This window comes from Kogia breviceps, chromosome 15, assembly GCF_026419965.1.
Source record: "Kogia breviceps isolate mKogBre1 chromosome 15, mKogBre1 haplotype 1, whole genome shotgun sequence".
NCBI lineage: Eukaryota > Metazoa > Chordata > Mammalia > Artiodactyla > Physeteridae > Kogia > Kogia breviceps.
The window spans coordinates 75197813-75219133 of NC_081324.1; the positions used below are offsets into that span (position 1 = coordinate 75197813).

The window sequence follows — 21321 nt, forward strand, 5'->3', positions numbered from 1 at the left end:
AAATGCAATTCCTGGGTAATTTCTTCCAACAAGTAGCCAGGGATAAAGGTCTGGCTAGAGGAAACCACGAACATGAGGGACTCGGATCTGGCCTCTCGGACTTGAAAGCGCCACAGAGGAGATGGAGGATGAGGCCTCCCCTAGCAAGGACGGAGTGAAATACGACCCGAGCCACTGGATTCTGACCCAGACCCAGACCCTAAGGAGAACACGGGCCTTGTTTCCCAGCTGCTGATCACGAACTAGGAAATTCATGATTAGGAAAAATAAGAAGGCAGGCCAGTTGTATGTGACTTCCAGGTCTTTGCTTTCTGCTTCCTGGGGCAGAAGTCCACAACAGAAAACTAGGACTGTCTTGGAGGCAACCGGAGCGCCGAGCACACAGCTCCTGAGGGTGAGTGAGTTAACAGGTAAAATTTGGGAAGAGAGGAAACTGCAGGCACCAGATGGCCTCAAAGCAGCAAGCGGCCAATCACCCAAGCACACCAGCAACCTGCTTCAGGGGCCGTGCTGCAGCTCCCCTGCAAGCATGAAAACGACCACCAGACACCAGCTAAAGCCATCCTCCAGAAACAGCCACGAACTACTGTCCACGGGGATCCGAGTTTTGCTTTTAGTTTTTTTTTTTTTTTTTCTGTGGTACGCGGGCCTCTCACTGTTGTGGCCTCTCCCGTTGCGGGGCACAGGCTCCGGACGCGCAGGCTCAGCGGCCATGGCTCACGGGCCCAGCCGCTCCGCGGCATGTGGGATCTTCCCGTACCGGGGCACGAACCCGTATCCCCTGCATCGGCAGGCGGATTCTCAACCACTGCGCCACCAGGGAAGCCCTTGCTTTTAGTTTTAATTTTACAAAATGATGCATTTTTTTGTAAAATAATTCAAATAATACACAGAATTATAAGGTAGTAAAAATTCCATCAGCCAAAAATAATCACCTTTTAAAAACAATAATAATAATAATACCTTTAATATTTAGATAAATAACTTTCCAGATGTGAATGGGTTTATGTGCATAGATACAGACACACATTATATAAAACTGTATATAATTTATATATATCAGTCATCATATGATACCTTCTGTTCTGTAACCTCTCTTCCCACAAAGACATGGCCCATTTTCAAGTGAATACATAGGGTCAGGTACAGAAATGAGGCAACCATGTAGAGAAGAGAGAGCATGTGGAAGCTGGATGGACACGGTTTAAATCCAACCTTTTGGCAATTTACTAGCTGGATGGCTTTGGACTCATTGAGCCCCTGAGAGTTTCAGGTGTATGAACTGGGAGATGATTAAACTGCTTGGTAGGGTTGTTAGAAAGATCAGCAAGTGCCCAGTTAAACTATATATAATTGTTTGTGGTGTTTTTTTTTTTTTGGGGGGGGGGCGTTGCCGTACCACGCAGCATGTGGGATCTTAGTTCCCCAACCAGGGGTTGAACCCGTGGCCCCTGCAGTGGAAGCAGGGAGTCTTAACCACTAGACTGCCAGGGAAGCTCCATTTGCATTACTTTTTAAATTCCACATATAAGTGATATCATGTAATATTTGTCTTTCTCTGTCTGACTTACTTCACTTAGTATAATATTCTCTAGGTCCATCCATGCTGCTGCAAATGGCAACATTTCTTTCTTTTTTACGTCTGAGTAACATTCTATAGTGTATATATACACCACATCTTAAACCAATTGTCTGCTGACAGGTACTTGGGTTGTTTCCATGTCTTAGCTATTGTAAATAATGCTGCTGTGAACATCAGGGTGCATGTCTCTTTTCAAATTATGTCTCTTTTCAAATTAGAGTTTTTGTCTTTTCTGGATATATACCCAGGAGTGGGACTACTGGACCATATCGTAGCTCTATTTTTAGTTCTTTCTGGAAACCTCCATACTATCTTCCATAGTGGCTGCATCAATTTACATTCCCACCAACGGTGTAAGAGGGTTCCCTTTTTCCACACCCTCTGCAGCATTTATGATTTGTAAACTTTTTGATGATAGCCATTTTTATTACTAATGTTCTCACCTGCTTAAGGAAAGAAGGAATTACCAAGCAGCTATTCTAATTCCATATTCTGACCCATTCCACCCTCTTGTCTAGCACCTATTCAACTCTGGAGAAGGTGACAGTGCACAGGGGGACCCTGCCACATCAACTGGCACACCCACGCTTGCTAAAATTTCCCTAAAACACTTCTATTGCCTTAACCCTGAATCAAAATACATTTCTTGAGGAGTACAGCCATAAAATGCAAGAAACACACAGACACCCAAACAACTATCAAATAAGTATCTGAATTTCATTGAATCTTTTTTAAAAATAGCAAAGCAAATACTTACAAGGGAGAGCTCCTTCAGAGAAAAAAAGATTAGGGGAAAATGATCATTCAAATGAATTTAAGAAAAATTCCATTTCCTCACCCAAACCCTTATTCAATGCACAGCTGAAGCTGAAATCTTATAATGACAAAAATGGCAAGATTAAGGTGAAAATGCCATAGACAGTCAGACTGGAAGTTAATAGGCAATATCCTCTTTGGAGAGTATTCGATACTATATAACAAGGGCATTAAAAAAGTTGATTCCGGGCTTCCCTGGTGGCGCAGTGGTTGAGAATCCGCCTGCCAATGCAGGAGACACGGGTTCGTGCCCTGGTCCGGGAAGATCCCACATGCCGCGGAGCAACTAAGCCCGTGAGCCATGGCCGCTGAGCCTGTGCGTCCGGAGCCTGTGCTCCACAACGGGAGAGGCCACAACAGTGAGAGGCCCGCATACCGCAAAAAAAAAAAAAAAAAAAAAAAAAAAAAAAAAAAAAAAGTTGATTCCTTCTACCCACTGATTCCACTTCTTGGAGTCTTTCCTAATAAAATAATACTAGATATTAAAGAGAAAAAGAGAGAAATAGCCGTAGGCATAGACTGTCCTCAGATTATAATTTATAATAAGGAAATGCATGATAAAGGAAATACATAATAAGGGAAATATAAAAAGAGAAAATATCCAACCTTATCAGGATAGTTAAGTAAATTAGGAGCCACTTACCAGATAGAATTTTATGAAGACTTTAAAATTTGTTTACAAGAGTTATAACATGAGGAAAAAGCTTATGCCACATGCTAGGGAAAAAAATAAAAGCAGACTGTACAGCTGTAGCTACCACAGGACTTTAAAATTATTTTAGAAGACACATGAAACCTATGTATGCTTCTTAAATAATGTTGTCAGCGACTGCATGAGGTGAATTTTTTTTCACATCGCCTTTGTACCGAAACTTATTGTAATGAGCATGCATGACTTTTATTAAAAAGTATTCTTTTTCTTTAAAAAAAACAAAAACAAAAACCAAGCCTGAAATAGCAAACATGAAAGCAGCAGCAAGTTAAACAGGAAGGGAATAAAGATCTCTAGATTCCCCACACTAAGTCATCAGTGTTAAGTAGATAAAAGAATTCCCTCCCGAGAACTGGCCTCTCAATGTGCCTGAGAAGAGGGAACGGGGCAGGGGAGGCCAAGTGGACAGACTTGGGGAACCCTGGGGGCGGGCAGAGCCACAAACGGGGGGTCCCGAGAACAAGCCCGTTCACATCACCCTTCCGTGTGGGCGCAATCGGGTTGGCTCTCCCAGCCTGATCTTAGGAGATGAGAAGCTCACACACAGAGCACTAAGCCAGAACTGAGTTGCTGGGCACCCAACAGAACCCTGGCTATCCTACTCCACCAACAGGGCCCAAGGATGGCCAGGTCCTGAACGGAAGATACTCACCTGGAGGTAGATTGCTGCCTCTTGGTAATTCATCTCCCAGTTGTGTCCGGTGAGGCTGGAGGGGGAACTCTCGCCCCCTGAGCTCAGACTGGGGGTGCAGGAGTCGTGGACGGCATATTTGCCTCCATCTGCATTGCAAGAGGAGATTCACTTACAACCCAGGCTTAAGAGAATAAAGACACCATTCACCAGGAGAAAAGGTGGGCAGTCACCTCGTATGCTCACACACATATCCTATTAACTGTAAATTAACGCACCATCCCGTGTACTAATGACAGCGAGAATTAGTATGCCTAGTTAAAAATGATTTTCTTACATAGATGGACATGAAGGGTACTATGCTTAGTGAAATAAGTCAGACAGAGAAAGACAAATACTTTATGATATCACTTATATGTGGAATCTAAAAAATAAGACAAACTATTGAATATAAACAAGAAAAGCAGACTCAGAAATAGAGAACAAACTAGTGGTTACTAGTAGGGAGAGGGAAGGGGGAGGGGCAAGATAGGACTAGGGATTAAGAGATACAAACTACTAGGCATAAAATAAATAAGCTACAGGGGTATATTGTGCAGCAGAGGAATACTTTATAGTAACTATAAATGAAGCATAACCTTTGAAAATTGTGTATCACTATGTTATACACCTGAAACTTATATAATATTGTACATCAACCATACCTCAATTTAAAAAAAGTTTTTCCCCCTCTTGTTAAGTGAAAAAAGCAAGTACAAAAAAAGCACATACTGTATGCTATCTTTTGTGTAAGAAAGGGAGAAAACAACAAGAAAACACAGAGATATCTACTTAACAAAAGAAACAGGAAGAACAAATTAGAACTTGATGAAATTGATTGCCTACAACAGGCTGTAGGGAACAGTGTAGAAGTCACTCAGAGGGAGTGATCTTTTTGATTACTTTTGACTTTTGGAAGCGTGTTAATATACTACCTTGTCAAAAAAATAAAAACAATTGGATTTTTTCACTGGTGCAGTGTCCTCTGTGGCTTTTCCCTGCTGACATCCATGCCCTTTTCTTCCAATAACGCGTTTGAAGAACATCCTCTCCCTACCTTCTGTCCATATTCTTTGACTCTGGCCAACTCCACCCCTGGCTCCCAGGCAGATGATCCAGTGCAATGAGATCCCCTCATCCCCCCAGGACAGGCACTGGTTCAGGCAGCGGTGCTGACCCAAGCCCGGCCAATGAGGGCTGAACTTCGAACTTTTCCTTGACCAGTTAGAAAGGAGGGGCTCTTTCCCTGTTGCTGCTGGCGGCTGCCTCTGCCACGACCTGGGGAAAACCTGCCCGAGTTACATCCCTGGGATCAAGCTGTGCCCAAAATCTACCTCGTAGCGTTTCTGAAGTCTGAGCCCACAAATATCCTCTTACACTCAAGCCTGTTTGAGTTGGGCTCGTCATAACACTGAGGTGTCTCCACTGACATATGCAATGGCACCGAGAAATGACTCAGCTTTTTAAATTTATTGGGAAGAAGAGAATCTAGGATGAGAATCTGGTTCCCCTAACCCACATTCCGAATGACCCACCTATGGGAGGATAAAGAATCAAATGTTTGGATAATGAGTCATGCACAGTGGCAGGGAGCAGATGTGTAAAACTCACAACCAAACAGGAAAGGGGAGGAAACTGGCAGGTTTCAAAGGGCTGTTGGGTCACAACTGGTCCTGACTTTGAACTGCTAAGCAAGGGCAGTCAGGTCTGCCCTCTGCAAAGCTCTTCTCTACCGATTTTTAAATACCTTTACTGAGATATATTTGATACACAATAAACTGCACATATTTAAAGTATTCAATTTGATATGTGTTGACATGCATACACACTCGTGAAACCATTACTAAATACAATCAAGGTAATATATCTGTCACCCTTTCAAGCCCTCCCCCCCACCCATCCATCCTCAGGCAACTGCTGATCTGCTTTCTGTCACTATCAGACGAACCTGCATCTCTTAGAATTTTATGTAAACAGCATCACAGTATGTACTCTTTTTTTGTTTGGCTTCTTTCACTCAGTTTAAATTCATCCATGTTATATGGTGTATCAGTAGTCCATTCTGTTGGTTTTTTTTTTTTTTTGCGGTACGCGGGCCTCTCACTGTTGTGGCCTCTCCCATTGTGTGGAGCACAGGCTCCAGACGCGCAGGCTCAGCGGCCATGGCTCACGGGCCCAGCCGCTCTGCGGCATGTGGGATCTTCCCGGACCGGGGCACGAACCCGTGTCCCCTGCAACGGCAGGCGGACTCTCAACCACTGCGCCACCAGGGAAGGCCCATGACTCTTTTTGAATTTTGGTTTTCTCAGGGTATATGCCCAGTAGTGGGATTGCTGGGTCGTATGGTAGTTCTGTTTGTAGTTTTTTAAGGAACCTCCATACTGTTCTCCATAGTGGCTGTATCAATTTACATTCCCACCAACAGTGAAAGAGTGTTCCCTTTTCTCCACACCCTCTCCAGCATTTATTGTTTCTAGATTTTTTGATGATGGCCATTCTGACTGGTGTGAGATAATATCTCATTGTAGTTTTGATTTGCATTTCTCTAATGATCAGTGATGTTGAGCATTCTTTCATGTGTTTGCTGGCAATCTGTATATCTTCTTTGACAAAATGTCTGTTTAGGTCTTCTGCCCATTTTTGGATTGGGTTGTTTTTTTTTTGTTATTGAGCTGCATGAGTTGCTTATAAATTTTGGAGATTAATCCTTTGTCAGTTGCTTCATTTGCAACTATTTTCTCCCATTCTGAGGGTTGTCTTTTGGTCTTGTTTATGGTATCCTTTGCTGTGCAAAAAGCTTTTAAGTTTCATTAGGTCCCATTAGTTTATTTTTGTTTTTATTTCCATTTCTCTAGGAGGTGGGTCAAAAAGGATCTTGCTGTGATTCCTTTTCCTTTGAAGGTTTTTATTTTATTTCTAAAAATTTAAAAAAATTGTATTTATTTATTTATCTATTTATTTATGTATGGCTGTGTTGAGTCTTCGTTGCTGTGTGCGGGCTTTCTCTAGTTGCAGCAAGCAGGGGCTACTCTTTGTTGTGGTGCACAGGCTTCTCATTGCGGTGGCTTCTCGTTGTGGAGCACGGGCTCTAGGCGCAAGGGCTTCAGTAGTTTACCTGCTTAATTATCAGGTTATTTTTCTTTTTGAATTTTGAGAATTTACATAAATATACAAATATTTGTCTCTGATTAATATGTCTACTCCAGTTTTGATTATTTCTTTGAATTAGTGATTAGTGTAGCTTTTTCCATTCTTTAATCTCTTTGTGTCTTTTTGTTTTTTTAAAGGAGAAACATTTTTTTTTTTTTTTTTTGGTTGCACCAAGTGTGCTCCTTAGTTGTGGCATGCAAACTCTTAGTTGCGGCATGCATGTTGGATCTAGTTCCCTGACCAGGGATAGAACCCAGGCCCCCTGCATTGGGAGCACGGAGACTTATCCACTGAGCCACCAGGGAGTTCCCTCTTTGTGTCTTTTTATTTAAACTTTTTTTCCTGTAGGCAGCATAGAGTTTGGTCTTGCTCCTTTCTCCCAATCTGAAAAGCTCTGCCTTTTAATTGGAGTATTTAGATTATTTACAATTAAGTAATTACTAATGTGATTAGGCTTAAATATATCATCTTGCAATTTATTGCGTATTTGTCCCACCTGTTCTTTGTTCTCGTTTTCTGCCTTCTTTTGGATGACTGTGTATTTTTTTATGGTTCCATTTTATCTCCTCGTTGGCTTATTAGCTACAATGCTTTCTTCTGTTATTCAGAGGTTGCTCTGGGGTTTATAGTATACCTTTCAAATGTATCAAGTCTACCTTCAAGAGACCACTTCATGTCTAGTGTTAAGATTCTTAAAACAGTATAGTTCTTTTTCTCCCCTCCCAACTTGGTGCGTCTGGAAGCGAAGGGACTTCCAGTTCACAAACCTACTCTGGATTGAGCTCCATTGCTAGCGTGCGTAACTAGGACAGTCTTTCTGGAAGGGACGGCACCAACGAAGGATATAAGAAAAGTAATGAGTTAACACTACTTGCTCTGTGCTAAGTGCTCCACGCTGATTAATGCAGGTAATCCTCACCATCCCATGAGGTACACAATAGCATAAATCCTACTGTACAGAGAGGTTAACAACTTGCCCAAGGCCACACAGCTGTGAAGGGCTGAGCCAGGATTTAACCCCAGGCAGCGCCGCTCCAGAGCAGCTGCATTTAACCACTATGCTATACTCCCACCCTCTAAGAAAGAGAAGTCTGGGGTGAACGACAGCAGAGAATGGTTCTAAACTAGTGGTAGCAAATACTTATGGATGGCTTATTACGTGTCAAAATCTATTGTGTGGCAGATTTTCTTCCCCAAAGATAGCCACAGCATTATCTTTCACACTACATGCTCTTCTAGAACCCTGCCACCTCCCTACAAAGAGGTAGAGACTATGTCTCCTCCTCTTGAAACCAGGTGAGGCTTTGTGACTGTCTTGACCAATAGAGGCTAGAGGAAGTAATGCTTATGACTTCCAAAGCTAAGTCATAAAAATGCTTCCAGCTTTTTCTCTTAGGTCTCTTGCTCTTGGAACGTAGCCACCATGTAGTGAGAGAGGCCCACGGAGGAGAATCAAGGCGCCCAGTCCACAGGCCAGCTGAGCTGCCGGGCGGCAGCCAGCACCAACTTGTTGGTCAGCTGAATAAGTCATCTCAAAAACAGATCCCCCAGCCCCAGTCACTGGGTGGAGAAGAGGAGCTGCCCCTCCCCCAAGCCCTGCCCAAACTGCAGATCCATGAGCAGAATAAATGATGTCTTCGTCTTAAGGTTCTGTGTTTGGGGCTGGTTCGTTATACGGCAATAGATAACTGATACATACCTGAGTACTTTCTACCAATCAAGCTATTTAATTCTCACAGCAATCCTATGAAGAAGGTAATATTATTATTCCCACTGCAGACTTGAGGAGATTAAGGTGCAGAAGGGTTACGTACCTTCCTGAGGTCATGCAGCCAGCAAGAGGAAGGGCTTGGATACCAAACTAGGCTGGTTAGCTTCTAATTGGTAGGCTGCATGCCTCTCGAGGACTGGAAACCCGAAAAGGAGGACAAGGTAGTGCCGAAAGGATTAAAAGTACAGCAGCGGTTCCATCACTCAAACGGAGTAACAGGTAGAAGGCAGGACATCTGGCTGCAGTCAGCCCTTGATCATTCCGGTCCTGGCTCTAGCAATGCCAACATTTCCCAACTCTGATCCCAGTGTCTATTTCTGAAAGAACTAAGCCCTAGGCAGAGACAGGAGAAGGTCAAACCACCTTCCTCCACCGGCTCACATGGATCAGGGAAGCATGAGCCAAAACGTGACTGACTCCCCAGTAGGAGAAAGATGCCTGCCGACATCTGGATGGAGCTGGGAGCTTGTGCGCCTGCGCCGTGTCCTCCGTGACCTTTGCACAGCACGGCAGGAGCCAGCGCCCGGGGCACAGCAGTCCTAGGTCGAATAAATAGAGGTGCTGGTGCGGGGTGGGCGGCGACAGGCTGGCACAGATGGCAGCGGACATTAGTGCCATTTTCCCAGCCCGTGCTAGACGTAAGTGTCTGCGGGAGCCCCTGCCTTGGAGACCCCCGTGTGAGCCTTCCGAGCCCTTCTTCTCGTGTAGGGGGTCTCAGCAAATTGATCCAGCTTCTGCCTCCCGCCCGGGAGCTCTCTCAGGCCCATCCTGGTGGGGAGAAGGCACGTGGTCCTCCTCAACTTCTCCCCTTTGCCCCCATCACTTACACCACACACCACTGTGATGGCGGGGGTGGCGGGGGAACGCTACAGCATCCCCCAGTGCCGGCCAATCCTTGCCACTTCCACCTCACTCACACCAGTGGCTTTTGCCTGGGAGCAAGTGACCCTCGGTATCTTGAAGGGCCCTGGTTTGGGTGAGAGACAGTCTTCTCCCCTGATGCACAAACAACAATTCCATCCAGTCTCTGAAATCCACAAGGACCACTGGGACAGGGAGACAGACCAGCCTTCCGGCTGCCTTGGGAGGACAGTCCTCACGGCCGGAAATCTTTGACATCACCTTTCCCCCCCACATACCCCTCATGGCCTATAAGTCGCCAGATCTGGGAGGGTCTCCTCTCTCTAATCCATCTCCACTCCCCACGTTCACTGGAGCCTCCTGCCTTTCATCTAGAAGTCAGCAACAGCCTTCAGGCTGGTTCTTGCTTCCTGGGCCTTTCCCGGCCACCTGACCGCCGGGGAGTCTTGTTGCAGGATGAAGTCGGTAAAGCATAAATCTGATCGTATCCCTCAGCTGCTTAATAATCTTTCAAGAGCTCGCCCTCGGGAAAGACTCAGACTCAGCAAGGGTCATTAGGATCTGGCTGCCGTTGCACCTCTCTCCATTTCCTGTTCCTTCCCAAACTCCTAACAGACAGGTAGATCTTCAGAGGGCACCTGGTTACTGCCAAGAACTAGGATGTGGGGCCCCCACGCAACAGCGAGCATCACAGAGACAAAATATATGCTCTCTAGTCACAGATCACCCCTGGTGGCTGGCAGGTGTGAGGAGACATGTTGTGAGGCTACAAAGGGCACACACGACTTGGAAGGAGATGTCACAGGACGGGCATTTCCACCAGGAAGGCTTTTCCAACTACAAGAGCTACCCCGGGGACTTCCCTGGCGGCCGGTCCAGTGGTTAAGACTTCACCTTCCAATGCAGGGGGTGCGGGTTCGATCCCTGGTCGGGGAGCTGACATGCCTCGTGGCCAAAAAAACCAAAAACATAAAACTGAAGCAATATTGGAACAAATGCAATAAAAACTTTAAAAACGGTCCACATCGAAAAAAGAACCTCAAAAAAAAAAAAAAAAAAAAAAGAGCTGCCCCCAAATGCACTGGGCAGAGGGGGCTTTAACTGTCATGTTTGATTTATTAAAATTAAGTAAGCACTAAGCTCTAGTGGCGCTGGGTACATACGTATTTGTAATTTTATTCCTCATGTGATCTGTAAGTTAGAAATAATTCTTAATAAAAATATTTTAGGGGGCTTCCCTGGTGGCACAGTGGTTGAGAGTCTGCCTGCCAATGCAGGGGACACGGGTTCGTGCCCCGGTCCGGAAAGATCCCACGTGCCGCGGAGGGGCTGGGCCCGTGAGCCATGGCTGCTGAGCCTGCGCGTCCGGAGCCTGTGCTCCGCAAAGGGAGAGGCCACAACAGTGAGAGGCCCGCGTACCGCGAAAAAAAAAAAAAAATTTAAAACCAGCAACGAATGGCGTTGTTCTCCTCGTTGTTTTGATGGGCGTACGCAGGGGCGGAGTGCAGCTCCTAGGCGCTGGGGGCCCTGGGTGGGAACTGGAGGTACCTGGATAGTCCCCGCCCTCTGGGGGCACCTGTCTGCCGAGGCAGCACATACGCCATCAACACGGGGCCTCAAGAGGAGGCTTCAACAGAGGGAGGTTCCCCCAGCAAGTGGCAAGTTGGACCAGCTGCCTTTGCAATTCACAGCGTCTATGAATTTACAGATACATAAAGACGGTGAGGGGGACAGGCAAGGGGGTGCACATGGCTTTAAAAATGACTCCCAACTCATGAAACACCCATGGGGCCGGCCATGCCACAACTGGTGCAGAGCCCAGCCGCTTGGATCCTGCTGGTTACCAGAAGCCTTCCACCAACACTGCCTCGCTGCACCGAGAGGGTGACAGGGTCCTTTTTAGCACACACGTCCCTCCCCCACCCTAATTAACCTCAGCCCCACAAATCTATGTAGCCCAAACCTCATCAACTCAGCTTCTGCTGAAATAACAAACGCACTTACAGGGCATATTCTGTGTGCCAGGCTATTCTCAGCACCATATATTTATTTATGTATTTATATGAATTTATATATTTCTAGAAATTTCATACTCACAATAACCCTATGAGGTAGCGACCACTATTGTGCCCATTTTACAGATGAGGCAATGGAAGCCCAGGGAGATCTGTGAACTTGCCCGGGGTCTCACACATTTAGGAGGTCAGCAGGTTCCGTACTGACAACCCCCACGCTAAACCACAGAGCCGGGTTTAGCGTGCTCTATGGGCTACGGGGCTTCCCTGCGTGGACCTGAGTACTTTCTGCTGCCTATCTTAGAAACGATGAGCGTCAGGTCTGGGGTCTTAGAAAGGATGATGGTCGGGTCTGGAATGGATCGCAGAGACCACTTAATTGAATGCCCGTCTCTTAGAGGTGGGAAACTGAGGCCAGGGAGGGGAGGTGTGTCTGTGTAACAGGGCTGATCCATCAGAGAGCCAGCTCTAGCACCTGGGCCTCCTGGCTCCCCGTCTAGAGCTTTCCCTACCACAAACACTGGCCACTCATCCCTCACTAGAGTAATGTGGACAGTGGTCTGACGCCCACTGTCTGCCACTGTGTAATTGCTGGTGCACAGCTGTGAGACAAATCAAAGAGAGTAAGCCACTGGCCTACTCCTACCCACCTGGGTCAAATCTGCACTTCCTGGGAGAAACAGCGCCCCCCCCAGGTCTCCAGGTAAAAGTTGATGATGCAACTTTCGGGGCATCCCCTGCACAGGGAGAGTCTGGACAACAAGGCAGTCTGGAGGGCTCTCACACAGCACCCCAGGTCCAGCCCCCTCCCGTGATCAGGGCCCAGCCCTCACACCAGTGGTTGTCAGAGACCACGTAAGAATCAACACATTCGACCTCTGACTTTGGCAACATGCTCGCCCAGAGCAGGGTGGGTGTCTCCAGACGAGCTGGAAAGGCAAGGTCAAGGCATACCACAAGGGCCCAGCCGGAGGAGGTGGGATAATTTCACGACGGGGCTGTCGGGGAGCTGGCCCTCCGCTGCCTCGTCCAGGAACATGAGGGCTGGCCCTCGCCTCTGCATTTCCGTCTTTCCTGGGAGGCAGCTGGCCCGAAAACGGGCGGGAAGAAGGAGGAAAAAAAAAAAAAAGATACACAGCAGCGCAGGAGGGTGGGAGAGGCACTGTTCCGGCTCCCACAGCAAACCAGCTTCTCCGCTCGCAGGAGAAGCGCCAGAGGAGGCTGACCAGGAACATTCTTGGCAACCAGGAAGATCCCATTCGGCGCCTCTGGGGCAAGTCCCCCCCACCCCAACCCCCAAAGAGAAACACTTTGTTCTGCACTTCGGGTGCCCTGGGCAGAGAACTCTCCTGTGAAACCAGCCTGCAGCCTTTTCAGGCCCGCCGACCTTCGCCACGAAAGATTTATGCATCACCAACCCCTTAACTGCCCTCCCTGCATCCTGGCAGTCAGCCCAGGGAGGTGAACATAGAGGAGAAGGAACAGAAAGAAACTGCTGAACTGACAGGCACTGGAATACAAAACAACAATAACAACAACAAAAGAACTGCCTCCAAGTAGGAGAGAAAGTTCCCCACACAGTGGACAGGCAGACAAACCCGGATGACCTGTTTGCACAGATGGTAACGTTTCCTCCAAGCTGATGTAACAGGGCCCAGACGCTCCCTGCAACACAGCTGGCTGCTTTGCATGCAGCCTCTGAAACGACCCCGTGGGGAATCCAAGATTTCCGTTGGCTGGAGCACAGCGTGCAGCAGCATCCCAATGGCACTGGGTAAATAGAAACAGTTTCCACATGCCGGCTATAAAGCAGAGTCAGGGAGGAGAGGGAAAGAACGGGCAGGTGAGGAGGGCTTCTGTGACCCACCCCCCATCCAGCGAGCGCAGGGTCCACTAGGGCTGGGCAAATCACGGAGGCCTTCCTTTGGGGCCTGGGCAAGAGGTTGCTTCGGATAAAAGGCATGTGAGCTCCTCGTGGGAGGCAGTTCTGATCGGAAAGACTGCAAGGCAGTGACTGTTCTCGGGCAGGTTTATACTGAGGACCCCACCCCATTCAATCCTACCTCCTTTTCATTCTCATTCTCTTACACATACACAACCTTATGCATTCACACACACACACACATCCCGCACGTCCTCTTCAAGAAAAAAACGTAGCCCTGAACACCCAAGCTCCCTCCCAGCTGTGCCCCTCCCAGCCCTTGGTTCACGATCTTGATCCCCAGAACCTCAGTGTCTTCATCCATTAACCGGGACTGGTGCCAACTGCACCTGGGCATCTGAGAAACAAATGCGAATACCCACAAAGCACTTGGAGCCCTCCGGACACCAGAATGACAACGAGCAATTACCCAACCGTTTGCCAGTTGTCGCTGAGAGCCCCACTCCATGGGAAAAAGCTTGAAGGGGAGAGGAAAATGAACCAGAGGGACGCCGACGCGTTTTCCAGGCACGGCGCCGCCGCCCTGCTTCCGTGCCGGCTGGCTCTTTCAAGGCCCCCAGATAAAAATCAGGCAAAAGACACTACACCGGAAGAAAGCAGAGCGCGCATTTCCTTCCGCTTGAGACTTCTCTGCGGCCGGCTGATTGCAAGACGGCCTGGGAGGTAGACCCCCGTCGTCAACGCACGTTAGGAGAGGCTGTAAACCCAGGCAGAACCCCGGGCGAACAGACTAACCTCCACAAAGGCGAGAGCTGGCGTGCAGCCCTCCCAGTTGAATCGCTGGCCTCAAGCCCAAAACCTGTCCTGCCAAAGGCTTAAGCCAGAGGAGGAAAGGAAAGATGAAAGGCTCACCCAGGCTGGTACTAGGTCAAGCACTGTTCTAGAAGAAGGAGCCCTGATTTGGAAGTAGCCAGGATAACGCCCTGTGCCACCCCCAACTCTGTTTCTGGCCAGCTGACACGGACGTAAGTGGCCAAATCCAGAGGGATTCCCTGCAGATACACAAGGCCAGCCATGGAAGGGACTTGAAATGGGTAGAAAGTTGAGAGCAGCAGCTATAAACAGAGGAGATGTAGGAAACGTCAGGAGGGGTGAAGATCAGAAACAACAGGCTCTTGGGAGGGGCCCGGAAAACAAGCATCTCTTGGTAATTTAGAGTAGCAACTGCTGTCCCAGGGGCCCACCCTCAAACTGGCCACACAGGGAACTCACACCCTGAGGTTGCAAATGTGACCTTGAGAGCAAGTCTCTAGTCTTAATAAATCAGGCGGTTGTTTGGGGGACAAAAGGGGAGGGGAAAGTTTTTTAAAGGCTGACCTTCTAGATGCAAACAAATATGGTTTCATTTGAGGAGACATTTACTCAGCACCTACTGTATACCGGGCATTGGGTTAGGTGTTGGATTTGAAAAAGTTAAACCATGAACTTTGCCCTCACGGAGTTCACAACAGGAGGCAAAAGAAGGGATGGGATTCTGGTGCATTAAAGGCACTTGTTCGTTACAACAGCCTAGAAAAGGATGTGATGACACCTACCGCCCACGGGGGCAGGAGGAGAGAGGCAGAGTGGGATTCGGGGGCCATATCTGTGCTGGCTTTGAAAGGATGAGGGACGAAAAGGTGTTCAAAAGGGGGATGGGGATGGGGTGAGGGGTACATTCAGAAACAGGAAGGTCATGCATAAAGCCCAGAGAAGCAAACAGCAGGCGATGTCTGGGAAACTGCAGAGGGTTCGGTAATTCTGAAGCCAGAGATAAGGCTGATGTGAGGGAATGACAAGAATAACAGCTCACACTCAGTGCTTTATGCTTGTTAATTCTTTTAAGTATAAAAAGCCCCATGGGGCTTCCCTGGTGGCGCAGTGGTTGGGAGTCCGCCTGCCGATGCAGGGGACGTGGGTTCGTGCCCCGGTCCGGGAAGATCCCACATGCCGCGGAGCGGCTGGGCCCGTGAGCCATGGCCGCTGAGCCTGCGCATCCGGAGCCTGTGCTCCGCGATGGGCGAGGCCACAACAGTGAGAGGCCCGCGTACTGAGGGAAAAAAAAAAAAAAGCCCCATGAGCTAGAGACTATTAATATCTTCAGTTTCCAGAAGGGGAAACTAAGGCCCAGAGAGGCTAAGTGATTTGCCCAAGGTCACAGAGCAAAAAAGGGGCCAGGCTGGGGTTTGAGAGCAGCAGCCTGACTCTTTTGTGAGGCAGGAGCAGCGGGTGGCCTGTAAGCCATGTTAAGGAGACTGGACTTGAGCTGCTAGGTTTTACCAGCAGAGCAGCCGGACCAGGTGTGCCAATCGGAAATACGCAGGCCAGGAGCGCATTCTCAGTTATACCGTAATCCTATCTACATTCTGCACAGGCAAAAGGGCAAGGTCCTTTCCCTGGAGGAGCCACGGTGAGCAGTTAACTTGCCGGGAGCGGCTGGCGTCATCTCCACTGTCTGACTGTCTTGACCGCCCTGCACGTGAAGAACCATGTCTTGCCACCTGCTACACAACCCACCACCACCCTGTGTCAAGGCAAAGAGAGAAGGAGGGGTTTGCCAGATGCTGGCAGATAATTTCTTGGCGAGGCTGGAAATGATTTCCATTTTCGTTAGTCTGTGAATTTCAAGGCTTGACTTGGAATTGTAGTTCCTGCTCCCGGGCCCCTGGGTTTTTTATGAAACAAAAGGCTTTTATTCCCAATAATAACTCATCACGAAGTATTTATTGAGCACCTACCATGTGCAAAAGTGCATCGGATGCTTTGAGAAAACATTTGTAAACACTACATCTATCTCAAAGGCCTACTTTTCACACACACACACACACACAGAAAAACATGCAAACTCCACTCTGTTTACCCAGTGAAGAGTGCAGCACCTGTGCGAACCTCTGTCCTGTATTCACCTGGAAGCACTGGAGATGCTAATTGTGAAATGCACAGGGATGGGGACAGGAGCAGTACAACAGCAAATGGAGACGAAGGCATTTTTCACTGCACACTGGCGCTCCCTGGGCCTCGGCAGGAGGTGAGTGGATAAGTGGTGCTCAGAGGAACAAGTCTGGCTGTGAGACTCGTTCTCCACGTGGGCTACTGATCAGAGCTCTAGCCCCTACCTGGGAGCCCCTGGGGGACTGACTGGACCCGGCTCCCATGAACACTGGCCACAGCCCAGCATCTGGATCTCCTGTGAGCTGGTGGCTATATACTCAGAAGAGCAGCAACAAGGGGTAAGATGGCCAGGAGGCACAGGTCCCTTGGGGGAGTGACATGGCAGGAGGAAGTCTACAACCCGCAGAGAGCTTGATGGCCTGGGCACGCCACTTCTCCAGGACCCGGGCTGGCCTGGGGGGTGCTGCTCCCAGGGGAGCTGGCAGGGCCTGAAAGCCTGTGCAGTCGAATCGGTGGCCAGGCACTGGGCTCAGCCTCCTCTTCCTCTTCCTCAGTTCCCTTTCTGTCCAGTGGGGAAGAGAGCCCAAAAGAGGCGTTGTGAATAAAGAAAAATACAATGGAAACCAAAAAGCTATCCTAAAGAGTGGGCAGGAGGTGGGGCTACTTTAGTTGAATTGTCTCTGCAGTGCACCTGGACGGTCAAGGAAAGTAACATATGGTTCCCCCATTTGCCACCACGGAATCCCTAAGAAAATCCAAAACCCAACTAACATTCCTCAAGAGGAAGAATTTAATAAAAGGAAGGGCAAGCTCAAGTCGTCAACACAGAGTCCTTAGATTATCTGCTCAGAGGCTCAAGAAAGGGTGTCACTGCTACTTTGTTGAAAATGAAACCCTGATACTTTACTATTTGAGTTTCCACTTAACTGAGGTGGTACCCGGAGACGTTATATGGAATTTCCCGTTTAATCTTTATGTCAACCCTGAATGGAGATGTTCTTCTCCCCGTTTTACAGCTGAAGAAAGTGAAACTCAGGGAGAAACCGAAGCTTCGCTCCTCCTTCAAGATTGCACAGCTGCTGAGAGATGACACTAGAAATTCAACCCCATCCTTTGCTATAGACCAAGAGACTCTGAAGAAATGTCAGAACACACTACGTCATCAGCATGTATGATCACTCGCCCGACACACACACATTTCGAACCACCTGAGGATTCTCCCAAGCTATCCCCGTCTCCAGACTTGGGAGCCCCTGCCCAGCCTGGGACAGTGTCTGAGCTCCAAAAGGAAACATGCAGCAAAAGCAAACAGGTCAGCTGGCCTGAAGTCTGAGCAGGCCGGGCAACTGAGAGAGTCTCGGCCCCATCGAGGTGACCAGACAGGCTCCAGGGTGCGCAGTAAAAGCTGCCATTCACGACAAAAAGGCAGGCCAGCCAAGTGCGAACAGCCGAGCCCGCAAGATGAGGGGACCCTGGGGTGTCACAGAGAAAAGGCATCACGCTGGTCGACGACCACCCACGAGTGAAAGCCAACGTACCCGGCAGCCTGGAGCGGCTCCAAGCCATTAGCCAGCGCTGATCCCAAACACTCTGCGCGAGCTGATTTCCAGCAAGAGCTCAAATAAGAACAAACAAAGAAAGAAGATCCCAGTCTAACAAAAAGAGAGATTAACAAGAGGGAGAGGTGGCCTACGAGCGGTGGGGTGGTGGAGGGGCGATCTCAGTTGTGAGGGAAGGTGGGACCACACCACCCCGGGCTGACGTGGCAATTATGAGACGTGTGGACCCCCGGAGAACTCCAAAAGCAGAGACCAAAGACATCCCCAAAGCAGGCTGCTCCTAGGGCAAGCAGGGGCCAGGCCCCGCCAGGACTAGTTCTGACCGGATCACACGTGAATGAGTCTCCTGGTCAGCCCGGATGGTTCCAGGGGCTGGTTAAGCTGTGACGCACAGAGTCACTTGGGACCCTGCGTGTTCTGGGAACCTAGTGACTCACTCCCAGATATGTTACTTCAGGGGAGTCTGTTATTAAGTGCCCTGGGTGTGTGCAGAAAAGATGCGGTCTGTGACTTTGCAAAAACTTGTGCTCCCAGAAAGAGGCCCATCAGGACCCAAAACAATAGCACCTACTCGGGCACAAAGCAAACCCTGATTCAGTACATGAGACATTAATCAAATCTGTCACATGCAGGTGCTAGGGAGCAAGTGGGCCTCCGTGCAGTGTATCCAGAGGATGCGAAGGTGTAGAAGTGCAGCCACTACCCTAACCGGTTAGGGATGGTTAGGGAAGCCTCCACGGAAACAGAGGACAAGATCTTCGGCTGAAGAAATATGAAGTGGGGATAGGTCAGAAGCAAGAGACGGCAGCCCACGGGAAGGTTTGGTAGTGAAAGTGGGTCAAATGAAAAAAATGTGAGATTATGTGACTGTTAAATAAATGAGACGATAGGGGACTTCCCTGGCAGTCCAGCAGCTAAAGCTCCGTGCTCCCAATGCAGGGGGCACGGGTTCGATCCCTGGTTGGGGAACTAAGATCTCACACGCCGTGCGGCACAGCCAAAAAATAAATAAATAAATGAGACGGTATGAACAGCCCTACGTTTAAGACTTTTGCTTACTGGTTCTGATTTCTGGGAGGGGTAGTGAAAGAATGAAGGCCCATCAGCCAGGGCTATAACTGAGGTGGAATTTCTCATGGCCTGGACAGTGCTGGGGCCACTGCCACGTGGATGGGGGCCAGGCTGGGAAGGCGGATCAGAGGACTTGGCATTCAAGGTCTTCATTTTCATTTGATCCAAGAACTTGGCCTAACCCTCACCAAGTGAACGGGTCTGAGTTTATGGTTTCCTTATCTATACTCTGAAGTTAATGAAAGTTGCAAAGCCACTAGAGCTTGGACGGAGAAATGTTCCCTCTGGGAAAGGCCTGAAAACAGAGGTGGCAGGTCTGCGATCCGAGAGCGAGAGGGACCCACAAACCTGCCTTCCCCGGGGGTGTGCTGGGCACACAGCAGCCCACCAACACTGACGATGAATGAGGCCCACCGCTCCACTGTCTGCCTGTGCAGGTCACTTCCCTCCCCACCCCTCCAATTGCACATCTGAAAAATGGGGATAAATACTGTTACTTCACAAGGCCTCGCAGGAGCAACTGCTTATGTTAACATTACCGTACACAGTGTTTCTAACTGCAGTCAGCTGTAATAGTGCTTGCTGCCTCCAATGAGAGAAGACTTCTACTTTAAGGTCGCATAAAGGATGCTCTGATTTGTAGCTCCTGGATTCATTGTTGGGCCAGGGTGCAGGGGTGGAGCCCACAGAGCCCTCGTGGGAGATATCTGCTAGTGTTATTCCAAATGCAGGCTGAAGTCACCAAACGTTCACCTAGGAGACTTCCCAAACATAATTGAGTCTTCCAGGGAAAAACAAAGCCCCTATATCACGCCTTTAAAAAAAAAAAAAAAAAAAAAAAAGATGCTGCTACCATATCATGCACTTGCTTGTGCTATAGCTAAAATACACAGGGAAAGAGATCTAAAATATATATATATTTTTAATTTGTCATCCAAACACCCCAGTTGTAATCCAAGATCACAATTCCTCCGTCCACAGAGGGTAGTTATGAGAACAGAATTCAACCCTCCTTTTCTCCACTGAATGGAAATACCAGCCATCCAGGAATTATCATGAAAGAGGATAGAGAGAGTTAGATCTACGCTTCCTGGCTGAGCAGATCGAGAACTTCCTGATCATCTCTCTGGCAGGATGGATTGTTTACAGGGCTGTGTCAGTGCACTGGAACAAAGCAGAAACTTATCTGCTGGATACAGTTAGAAGCCGTGCCTTTTTACACCGGGAGAATAGGTCCTTTCTGATCCTAAGAGCTTGGCAGCAGATCATATTCACTCCAATCTCTGCTTTTCTTTCACTAATTACTTTCTCCTTGCCAGATACAGCTCCTGACGTTACTAATCTGAGACACACCCTCCTACACATATATCCCCAAGCCCGGCGAACACGAAAGGACTCACGGGTTCCATATTGTCCAGATGTTTCCTGAGTGCCTAGGGTGAAGCAAGAACTGCTCTGAGCCTCAAGAGACAGAAAGAAAGAGAGAATGATGCCCAGTCTGGGACTTCCCTGGTGGCGCAGTGGTTAAGAATCTGTCTGACACCAGTTCAATCCCTGGTCTGGGAAGATCCCACATGCTGCGGAGCAACTAAGCCCGTGCACCACAACTACTGAGCCTGTGCTCTAGAGCCCACGAGCCACAACTACTCAGCCCACATGCCACAGCTACCGAGCCTGAGCTCTAGAGCCCGTGCTCCCAACAAGAGAAGCCACCACAATGAGAAGCCCACTCGCTGCAACTAGAGAAAGCCCATGTGCAACAACAAAGACCCAACACAGCCAAAAATAAATAAAAAATAAAATTAATGAATTTTTTTTTAAAAAGATGCCCAGTCTGACTCCTGCCACTATAGGACATGCTGGGAGTTTCCTCTCCACCCACCTCCCAATCTCCAGAGCAAAATGCCATCCCTATTCAGGACTGACCCACCCCAGGGTCTCTAAGGCAGGTCTCTAAGGTCTATCACAGTGGATAGAGATGGCCTCCGGAGTTGGAAAGAAGTCAGCTGGAAGAAACGGTCTCATCACGTCACTTTCTGGTTATTCTACCAACTCTAAACTACTGTCTGGGGAATTCCCTGGTGGTTCAGGAGTTAGGACTCGGCGCTTTCACTGCCATGGGCCCGGGTTTGAGCCCTGGTAGGAGAACTAAGATCCCGCAAGCCGCGTGGCATGGCCAAAAATAAAAAGAAATTTTTTAAAGAAAAAAATAATAAATAGAATGCTGTCAGCATTCCAGGCTCTCCATAAAATAGGTCTGCCTGCTCTGACCCCTCCCCTAATGAAAACGGCTAACATCCA

General features: G+C 48.5%; 1 protein-coding gene across 4 annotated transcripts in view; it reads right to left on the reverse strand.

Moving 5' to 3' along the window:
* TPCN1 (two pore segment channel 1) overlaps window positions 1–21321 on the reverse strand; it is a 65165-nt gene that overhangs the window by 29945 nt on the left and 13899 nt on the right. For all 4 annotated transcript variants that reach the window (XM_059040525.2, XM_059040526.2, XM_067015994.1 and 1 more), the window contains exon 3: window positions 3763–3890. In XM_059040525.2, the coding sequence (XP_058896508.1) occupies window positions 3763–3890 (128 nt within the window). The remainder of the gene's footprint in view (window positions 1–3762; window positions 3891–21321) is intronic.